The following is a 10,674-nucleotide window of genomic DNA, read 5'->3' as shown; positions in this document are numbered from 1 at the left end:
CCCATCTCCCCACCCTCAGCGGGACCCCCGGCCCAGTGCGCCCCGTGCAGCACCGGGGGCTGATGAAACATCTGATGTGCATTACAGCAGGGCGAGGGGAGCGGGCGGCCCTGTCCGTGCCAGCACAGCACTTCCCATCACCTGCTGTACATTTCCCTTCCAACGCCACCCCCCTCTCAGCCACCAAGAGCAAAAGGAGCAGCGAGATCTGGGGATGCTGTGGGAGGGGGGAGGGCGGGGGTGGCTGTGAGAGCGATGCCCCCTTCTCGTAGTTTGCACTTCTGGGGACATGAAAGGCAGAGTGCTCGAGTGCCACGTCCCACCACGTCCCCCCCAAGTGATGGCTTTGTCCCATTTGTCCAATGCAGAGCTCACACGATCTCAAATCTTTGGAAAATAAAAATTAATTTAAAAAAAAAAAGGGGGGGGGGGGGGGGGGGAGTGGTGGGAGAAGGGAGGAAGGAAGGAAAAGGAAAAAGGGAGGGGAAGATTTCCAAGAAACTCTGTGCAACAGCTGCTTTGGACAAGGCGCAGGGGGTGGGGGGGGGGGTTGGGGGGGGGGGGGGGGGGGGAAAGAGATTTATTTTTTTTTTAACCAAGTCGTGCAACGAGAGCTGAGTGCCGCAGGACAGCGGAAGCGGCCCTCCCCCCCAGTCCCAGCGCCCAGCTCCGTCACCCCCCGCAGCCCAGCCCGGCTCGGCGCGGCTCGGAGCGGCGCGGGGGGGGCCGGGGGAGGCGGGAGGCTGCAACCTGCCGCCAGGGCAGGGCCGGCCCCCGGCGGGCGGTCGGAACGGGCGGCGGCTGCCATTGGCCGCGACGCGGAGCGACACCTGCTCGGCTCCCTCATGCGAGTGCCACCGGGGCTCGGCGGGGATATTTGAGGCACCCTCCGGCGCCGCCGCCGACACTCCGCGCCGAGCAGCGCCGGGCACATGCGGTACGCGGGGCCGCGGCGAGCAGCGCGCTGGGCCCGTGTGCGGCGGCAGCAGCAGCAGCCCGCGGGGGAGGAGGAGGACGAGGAGACGGCGAGGAGGAGGAGGGCGAAGCGCGACCATGTGCGCGGGGCTCCGCGGCGAGCTGCCGGCCCTGGCCCTGCTGCTGCTCCTCGCCCGGGCGGCGGCGGGCACTGAGGCCACGCGGCCGCCCGAGGGACAGCCCGAGCGCACCCCGCAGCAGAAGGGGCGGCTGTCCCTGCAGAACACAGGTACGGCTGTGGGGGCGGCGGGGGATCAGTGGGTTCTGACAGCTTGGAGCTGCCCGGCACGCGTGGCCCGGGGCGAGCGGAAAGTTTCCCGGCCCGGGGACGGAGGGAAGGATCCTGGCTGTGCCTCCCCCCGCCAGAGCCGCGCAGTGATGGAGGAGGGGGTGTGTGGGGGTCTCTCCTTCCCCCGGGCATTATCTGCCTCGAAAGAGCGTGCGCTCTGCTGGATCGCTTCCCAGCCGTGCACACAGAGCGCGGGATCTAGCGTTTCCCTTCCCCCCCCTTCCTCCCCCCCTCCCCTTCTTTCCCCCCCCCCCCCCCTTTTTTTTTTTTTTTTTTTTTTTTTTTAACACTCTCCGTGCTGCAAGACGTGTTTAAACACACACGAGCAGGAATGCACGAATGCCCATTAGGGACTGCCACATGTGAATCACGGCACTGTGCAGTTCTCAGCACGCTGGAGCCAGGACATGTGATCCGCCGAGGGTTTGCATCCGGATGCCAACACAAGCACTACAGCTGAGCTCCCGGCCCCAGAAAAGCCCGGCTCCGCGCTCCGCAGCTCCACAAAGAGCTCCATTTTTTTCCCCGGTGCGCGCTGTCGGGGCGGCCCTCCGCGGCGGACGACGCCGAGGTGAAGCCCGGAGCCGAGCCCTGGCCACCCCCCGTGCCCACCAGCAGCACTCCGGGGCAGGTGGGAAAGGGGAGTGCGGGCCGGTTCCGAGCCGGGGGTTCGAGTGAACCCCGTCGGGCTCCGCACTCGCATCTGCGCTGCGTGCGGCAGGCTGCACCGAGCCGGGAAGTTGCAGCGAGCGCTCGGCAGAGGGACCGCACGGCACAGGGGATGCCTGGAACACGCTGCGGTTCGGAGGGGATTAGGCAGGCTCCCAGGAGCGAGCTTTAATTAAAGGTACCACTAGGGCACGGAGCGCAGACATTCTTAGCATCCTCGGTCCCAGTCTAAAAGCTACCCCTGTTTAACTTTATCCCTGAGCTTTTGCAGCAACCCCCTTCCCTCTGGCAGTGCTACCAACATCTTTTTTTTCTTTTTTTTTTTTTTAAAGCTAAATTAGAATTTTAGGGTTTTTTTTTTCCCTGTTAGCCAGCATTCTTTTAATGCTATTACATAACATCTGACAAGGCAGAATAAACATGTATGTAACTGCTAGGTCCAGTAGATCTACTTTACATGTTATAAATGCACATATAAAATTGTCTTTTCAATTGATTTTTGCCTAGGTGAGGACATAGTCTCAGCTTTATGCAACACTCAGTACAAAGGACTTTGTTTATCAGTGGGAGTTTTGCCATTAACTTCACAGACATCAGCCCAGGGGACACCCAGCAGCTGGTGAGAACGCTGTGCCGTAGCACAGGAACCACCTCCCAGTGCCAGCAGCAGCCCATTGGGCTGGGAGCAGCTTCTCAGTGTCCTCTCATTTTGGTGCTGAGATTTGATGGGGGCTCTGTACAGTCAGACAGCAAGAATCCCGCCTGTCCTCTGCTCCTGAGGAATGCAGAGCCTTAGTTCTCATGTGAAGTAGCCTGACGTAAGTGTAGTGGATTTGGCACTTGTTTCTTAGATATCACTTTCATAACATAATGCACCCGAGTTTTGGCCTAATTTCTGCAGAAAGTGGGCATGCTGTGGGTATGATAACCGTTGTCATATGTGCTTTTTCTTCCAAACTGATGATGTTAGCAAAATCTCTCTCTCCTTCCCCTCTATCTACCAGCAGCTCCTCAGAACAGTTGTTCTGTAATTCTGCTAACTGTAATCAATGCTCATTTTAGCTGAGATCCAGCACTGCCTGGTTAATGCCGGTGATGTGGGATGTGGAGTGTTTGAGTGCTTTGAGAACAATTCTTGTGAGATCCGAGGCTTACACGAGATCTGCATGACTTTCCTGCACAACGCTGGAAAATTCGATGCCCAGGTAAGGCAGCAAGATATCCTATGCTTGGTTCTCACATACACTTTGCATGTGTTTTTGCTCTGCAGCACATCTTAGGAGCAAGTTAAGGAGCAACCTGCTTTTGCACATGACCAGCCTCAGTAGGATTTTTTTCTATTGAAGGGTCCAGAATCAAAACCCAAGAGCAGTGTCCCAGCAGCCAGGCTGTCCCTTGCTCAGCTCCGTGGGAGGATGTTTTCCTGCTGTTCCCAGGATAACTAAATCAGAACAGCGACATAGATGAGCATGGTTTTCAGAAGCATTAAGCGGCTTAAGCTGCTACGTCATCTTTGTTTAAAGATGGTTCTGCAGTGCAGCTTGGGCTCCCAAGCTCATTTAGATGTATCAGAAAGCATTTCCCAACGTGTAGTTATTAAAGCATGGTTCTCCGGACTTGCACACAACCAGTACAGGCAGCCTCTTAAAGCTGCCGCATTCAAATCAGCCTTCAGTTCAAGCACTGACATTAAAATACATTACGCGGATGGTATGCGGTATTAAGTTCGTCTCCTTCATTTTCTCCCCAGACCGTTTATGCATCACTGAGACATCCTGTTATTATGTCTTGTAAACCTCCTCTCCCATTTCAGTGTGGAGGGGAGAGAGCATGACGGCGGGCCAGCGGCATCTGGCCTGAACACACAGCCTACAGAGAGCAGCAGCTCCACAGCACTGCTGAGAGCCTGGCATAGGGGAGTTCAGACTGACATTGCCACGGGTGTGCAGGGGGTCTGGCTAACTGCTTGCAGGGGCTTGTTTCTCCTAAAGCATGTGGGTATCTAAAAGCCTCCGAGTTCACAGTGCACTGAACAGCAGGGCTAGCACTAGCCATTCTCTGCTTTCTGAAACGCAAGAAATGTCGGGTTGGGTTTGCATACCAATTTTCTCTAATCCTCATTTTCCCACTGTGCTGTGCATGTTTCACTGAAGGGAAGGGCAATTGGGGCAGGGGGAGCAGAAGGGATTGATAACCGGAGTAGTTCTTCAATCAGCAAAATACATTTCTGGGTTGAAACAACTTGGAAACGAAACCTGCTCACAGATTTGGGTGAATCTTAAGTTTGTATGAGTGGAACCGTGCTGGCGCACCCTTTGGATAAAGGGCATTGAGAATCTCATCTTCAGAAGCATTTGTGTAAAAGATTCCGATGCAATTAAGAGATGCGGGAGGCTTCCACACATTCATTGCTCAGCAGAGTGGAGGGAGTGAGCGGAGCTGCCAGGCTGTGACACACGTGGTGTGGTGTCAGCAGCACAGAGGAAAGGCAGGGATGGTTTTGATTCCCCCTAAGCAGTTGAATAAGTGAATTGTGAGCAACCTCATAACGCCTGTGTGGAAGCCCGGTGGGTTCAGCTCCTCTGGAAGAGCAAGCAGGGTTACTCAATGTGATCTCTAAGGGCAAGGAAACAAAGAGAAGAGGGGAAATGCAGCCACTGAGTGATATCCCCAGCAGTGTAATAACCCCTGACATTGTCCTGCAGAGCAGCTAGCTGGGCATAAATCAGCTGCCGCGCTTAATGGGCAGAAACACCAACCTCCTCAATTTCTTTTCTTCTCAGGGAAAATCCTTCATTAAAGATGCTCTGAAGTGTAAGGCTCATGCCTTGAGGCATAAATTCAGCTGCATCAGCCGTAAGTGCCCAGCCATTAAAGAGATGGTGTTCCAGTTACAGCGGGAGTGCTACCTGAAGCATGACCTCTGCTCCGCTGCCAAGGAGAACGTCCAGGTCATTGTGGAGATGATTCACTTCAAAGACCTGCTGCAGCATGAGTAAGTGCCGCTGCGCAGCGCAGTCAGAGGCGTGGGAGCTCCTTCCAGGAGCACGGTGGTGCCAAGGGGCTGTGCATCTGCCCAAAAGCTGTTTTGCCTTCTTCTGGCCTTGTTTTCCCATGTACAGCACCAAGGGAATGCTTTCTCTGCACAGGCCAGGGAAGACTTGCTTGCTTGCTTGCTTGCTTGACAGGTAGCGCGGAAGGGGGAAGGAGATCTGGGCAGAGTTGTCAGCAGGATAATTTCTTCTGTAAATACATACTTCCAAATGTCTCCCAATTAATTGTTCTGGAAGGAGCTTCAATCCCCCACGTAATCTCCCATGCATCTTATCCCTTATTAATCCCAGATACCTTTAAATAAAACACAGAGGTCTGCAAAGTGAAGGCTCAAGTCAGATTTTGAGTGGCTCTCCATGGGGAACGTGGCTACCTGCAAGCACTGGCAGCACAAACCCTGGCTGAAAGTGATCAAAGCTGCTCCATGGCAGTAACAAGCCAGGCACAAGCTTTTTTTTTTTACCAACTCTTTGTGCACAAATGCAAAATGCAGAGCCCATTTTCCTTGCAGGCAAACATCTTACTCCCAAACAGGGAGGCAGAGCTGCAGTATGGCAGTGGCTGACCTCAGCACATCTGCCTCCTGCAACCATATGCTTTTCTATCCCCAGCACAGAAACCCCATATCCCAGTGATTGTGACATTAATTTTTCACAGAGTCAAGCTTTTTGACTACCAGACTTCCATTTTCATTGGTGGTCTCCATAGGTGCAGCTGCAAAGAGGAAGAGGGGCCCTTTGATGCTAGGTTACTCAAATGCAGAACTGTTTGCTGTGGTTTGTGCAGACTGAACGTGGCAGCTTGAAAGCAAGGTCCTTTCTGTGGAATTCCTGAGGCTGGAGCAGCAGCATGACTGGGGATCAGGGGGTTCTGCTGTACTCTGCGCACCAGCACTGCACTGTGGGCATCCTGCACTGGGTGGCTGTAAGCTGGATGATGGGTACCCATTAACCCTCCCATCACTTACAGATGAGAAACACGAGGGCCAAATGCTGTAGAATGAGGAGCTGAGGTACTCTTATTTTACAAACAGGCTAAAGCAGGAATGGCCAAAGGCAGCTGCTTATTCCTAGGGAGTTGAACTGGGGGTTCTCAGTTTGAGAAGACACAGGTCGTTCAATTGAGCACCTATAATTTGCATCATCTCATTTAGAGCCTCTTAAACTTCATTTTCAGCATCTCACAGTGTCTGAGCTCAGCTTTTTTACGTGGGGCTCCCCAAATAGAAGGCAGCCAGCCTCCTTCCCCACCCCTAAATTTAGAGGCCATTGCTGAAATTCTTGACCTAAGTAATTTGTTCAAGATCAATAGGCAAGTGTGGCGGGGCTGGAAATAAAATCACGTCTGCTGACTTGCAGCCTTGTGCTCAGTTCAGGTACTATGGTCAGGCCAGCTGAAATGCAGAAAGTAAAACAGTAAAGGAGAAATGGGCTAGTATTAATCCGCAGGGCTCTGGCAGGCTTTGAATACCTGAAATATTTGGCAGCTGAGCCACTTTTTAGTCCTACTAGCAGCCTTTTTCTTCCAAAGATCTTGTGTAAAGGTTATGCCCAATTTTAATTTTTTTTTTTTTTTTTTTCCCTTCATATGCTCAATTGTTTTCCATCTTCTATTTTATGTTTAACACAAAACCGGAGAGTTCAGAAGCCAGACTTGTTCTGTTTAATTCTGGCTCTCATGATGCACATTCAGGCAGCGGAGTCTCTTCCTAAAGAGTCAGCTGCTGTGGGGATGTGGGTCAGACCCATTTGCTATGGTGGAAGTGGTGACAGGCCCTGGCAGACTTTTTGCTGTTACATTCCAAATAGCTTTTTTTTTTTTTTTTTTTTTTCATGACAGAAACAATCCAAACATGGGAAATATTTTGAGATAGGGGAATGGAGGGCTTTCCAAGATTAGTCATTCACAATGAGCTTAAGCAGTTGGGCAGAGTAAAATCAGGGTAGTGTCTGACGCTGATCATAATCTGTTGGTTTTTCTCATCTCCCCTGACTCATTTCCTGGGAAGAGGTGGTCATACAGGGCTTGTCACAGTCACAGGGCTGGTGGAAGGTGCCCTACCAGCATCCCATGCATGCCACCACAGCCGCCTGTCCCGCTGAGCGCAGGCAACTCTTGATCTGCTGTTGGGATGGTTCCTTCCAACAAGGCTGAGGCACGTCCTTAGGGCCGGCTTGCGTTGCCCGCAAACAGCTGAGCGGTTGTGTCAATAGACAACATCAATATTGACCCACAAAACCTGCGACCGCAACTATTTTAAAATTGCTGCACTCTGTGACCCCTGGCGGAGGAAGCGAGCCGCCTGTGCTCAGAGGGCGCGTTGTGCGTGGCCATGGGTGGGAGCAGAACGGGATTTGGCCTTGGCTTGTTTGGAGTCCTTGTTTGGCTGGGACAAGGGACACACTGAAAGCTGTGCTTAGCTCTGTAAGGAAATGAAGAAAACATTCAGTGCCACCAGAGTGGGTTTCCACGTGCCTTACTGATAAAGGGATCGTGAGTGCAGATTGGATCCTGCTGCTGGCAGAAGTTGGCACCTGCTGCTTCAGGGGTCTGAAGATGGTGAGAAAAGACAGAGAACCTCTGCTTGAATGTCCCTCAAAGGAGGGAATGCCTGCCTGTTGCAGACTGATGGTCAGGGTGTGCTCTGCGTTGGCTATTCACCGGCACACAGCAAGCTGGTGTATCAGGGCTGGCTTTCTTTGTTGTGTCTCCTGGCTGTTAGAGACAAAGGAGCATAGAAAGAGATAACCAGAGATGGTGGGAAATAGCAGTTCTTCTGTTTGACAGTGCTTTTGCCATGTGTGTAGAATCTTTAAAGGCCATTTAGTCCAATTCCCCTGCAATGAACAGGGACACCTATAGCTCCATCAGTGTTCAGAGCCCCATCCAGCCTGACCTTGAAAGGCTGTAGACTTCTCGTCTTTCTCTGGTGGAAGTAAGAGCATCTCCAGAGCACCTCCACTGCAGGGACAACTAAGGCAGACTCAGCACTAGAGTGAGGTTTGGCTCCACAGAATGCTATTGAGTGTATTTCTTGCTGTGAGATGGGCAGTTAGAACACAGTTCACTGCACAATAAACATATGGTGCAGAACTAGCCCACAAGGGAAGAGATTTATGCCCCCCTGGCTGCCAAGTAAGCAGGTGGCAGGAGATGAACTGATCAGTATTGAGGGCGAGGGGAGGGGAAGGCAGGGAGGCCATTTCCCCAGTTTACTGATAGATAAACCCTTCTGACTCTCATTGTTTCCTTTACCTCCAGGCCATATGTTGACCTAGTGAACATCCTGCTCACCTGTGGCGAGGAGGTGAAAAAAGCAATAACAAGAAGCGTCCAGGCCCAATGCGAACAGAACTGGGGAAGTCTCTGCTCTATCCTGAGCTTCTGCACCTCCTCCATGCACGGCGATGCCATTCTGGGCCCCGAAAAGAAGACAGGCGAAGCCGGCAAAGCCACTGCTGGCCGTGGGGATGTGCTGGTCCCTGCCGAGCCTGAGCACAGGGAGAGCTCACGAGCAGCCAAGGGAGAGAGAGGTACCAAGGGCCACCTGAACGCCCATGCCCGGGTGAAGGCTGGGGCCCATGGTCCCAAAGGAGCGCATGGGATCATGGACCGGACGGACGAACTGTCCGACTTCTCGGACATCCGGAGGTGAGAAAAGGCACCAAACCCCCATTACCCATATCCTCCTCCTCTGCTGGAACCTTCCTCCGTTGAGTCCATCTTCCCGTCTATGGACATTCCAAAGCATTTCCCATTCAGAGGTCAAGCACAGGGCATTGCAAGATATATGGACCTCAGCAACCGTGTATATAGTAGCAAAGGGAGAGCAGTGGCAGTGGGTTATTGATCCAGCAAACTCAACACTTGAGCAGCCGCCAAATGTGGCAAAACGTCTCCAACTAAATTCTTTTTTCCCCTTTTTTTGGGAGGTAGGGATCATTGCGCGTTTGTTTGTTTGTTTTCTTCGTCCCCTCTTGAGGAGAAGGTTACGGGAGGGCTCAGGCAGATGGCACGCAGCCGCTCGTGGCTTAGCACCTCCAAGGGCTCCAGGCGCAGCCTTGTAGCAGATGGCTGAATTCCAGAGGGGTTTGGTTTCTTCGTGTGGCTGAGCAGGCAGGAGCTCAAGGTTGCCTGTGACACTCAGCAGTGAAATAGCCATCCTGCCTCTGGCGCAGGGACTGTGCGGTCTGGAGCTCTGTACTGTCTGCTGAGTGACTCCTGAGCCATTGTCCCCATCGGGCAGCGCTGCCAACTTTAAGTACCCCCTATTTGTTTTTTAACCACTGCATAACTTGACACTTGCTTATCCAGTCACTTACCGAAGGCAGTCAGCTTCCAGAAGGAGCAGTCTGGTTGTCACTCACCTACTCCACCTAGGGCCCCCAAGAACTCCTTCACAAGCCTCTAAATCCCCCCACTCAGATGCAGCTCCTCCGCCCTATGCACAACCCAAGTGTGAGAGGATGGGCGCAGGCTCAGACCATGGAGGACTCCATGTACAGTGTTCTTTGCAGGGCTGTGTCAGAAGCCCTTGGAACCTTTCTCCTTAGCTAACATGGTGTGGTTTGTTGGGACGTGGAGCCCACTGTAACCCACCTGTCAGCCGTGGTTTATCAAAATGCCAAAGATAGGGAGAGAGGGCTGACTTCATTAATTGTTGTGATTTATTGGAGATCAAGAGTGCCAGGAATTTGTTGTCTTTAAGCAGTTATAAGTGTGAGTGAGATGTTTGGAGCATCTCTCCTACCCCCTATGCAATTATAGTTCTCAGGTTGCAGACCTGCAATCCTTTATCCCTAGATATCATACTGGAAAGGGAGGGGACAGCACCCATGGGGATACAAGAGTGAATACTTCAGCTTCCTCTGGAGGCAGAGTGAATTTTCTTAGAAAGTGGGAATCGCACCAAGGATTTGAGCCTAGTTATTTAGAAAGTTTGGGAGGAGAGCTGTGGGGGCAGGAAGGCAGTTGAGTAGGGACAGAACGTACCCAGCAAACCAATGTACGTTTGTCGCATGGTGGGAAGAAGCTGTATAAACAGTAGAGGGTGTTGGAATTTGGCTACGATTTCCAACTCAGATTTTAGCTACTGCTAAGTGAGCACAGCTCCTAATAGCTATATTCAGGGTTTAATGCATGTATCCACCTGCAGAATTTATAGGCAGTACTTTTAATAGAAGCCATGTAGGAAGCAAGAGAGAACCGCTAAGTTGAAGAGATGTCTCTGTGTGATCACCAGGCCTTGTTCAAAGTGACCTTGATCCCAATGGTTCTAGCTGTGTTCAGTGGCAAAGTTTTCTTCAGCTTAATTGGGAAGATGTGGGATCGGACCCAATGCAGTGACAAAGGCTGCCCTGACCCAAGGAGCAGAGCTCCTTCCAGTGAGTGTCCTCTCCCCGTTGGTGGCATTTGGCCACCAGGTAGAACAAGCTCGAACCAAAAAGACAATTCAGGCATTTTAGCACGAAAAAAAGAAGAAAAAAAAAAAAAGAAAAGCCACAAAACAACCAACAAATCACTACCGACATCATGTTCACACATCAGAGTAACACAGGACATCTCTTTCGTTGGAGGTCCGATTCATCTATGGGAGCCAAACATACAGATCTATACATCCTTGAATGTCTCCATCAACATATCACCTCAGCATGCATACAGTTTTATTTGTATTCATTTGTTGTTCT

At 52.0% G+C, this 10,674-nt stretch overlaps 1 protein-coding gene across 1 annotated transcript; it reads left to right on the top strand.

The window, feature by feature from the left end:
- Positions 1-1,053: 1,053 nt before the first annotated feature.
- On the top strand, positions 1,054-8,642 carry STC2 (stanniocalcin 2; the record flags this gene model as incomplete). The annotated part of the gene is made up of 4 exons (XM_079542284.1): positions 1,054-1,204; positions 2,996-3,138; positions 4,717-4,928; positions 8,249-8,642. 4 exons carry the CDS (start codon positions 1,054-1,056, stop codon positions 8,640-8,642), a joined length of 900 nt encoding a protein of 299 aa, XP_079398410.1.
- Between the last annotated feature and the right edge of the window lie 2,032 nt (positions 8,643-10,674).

This window comes from Tetrao urogallus (genome assembly GCF_951394365.1).
Source record: "Tetrao urogallus genome assembly, chromosome: 14".
NCBI lineage: Eukaryota > Metazoa > Chordata > Aves > Galliformes > Phasianidae > Tetrao > Tetrao urogallus.
This window is presented reverse-complemented; position numbering and strand designations above follow the sequence as displayed.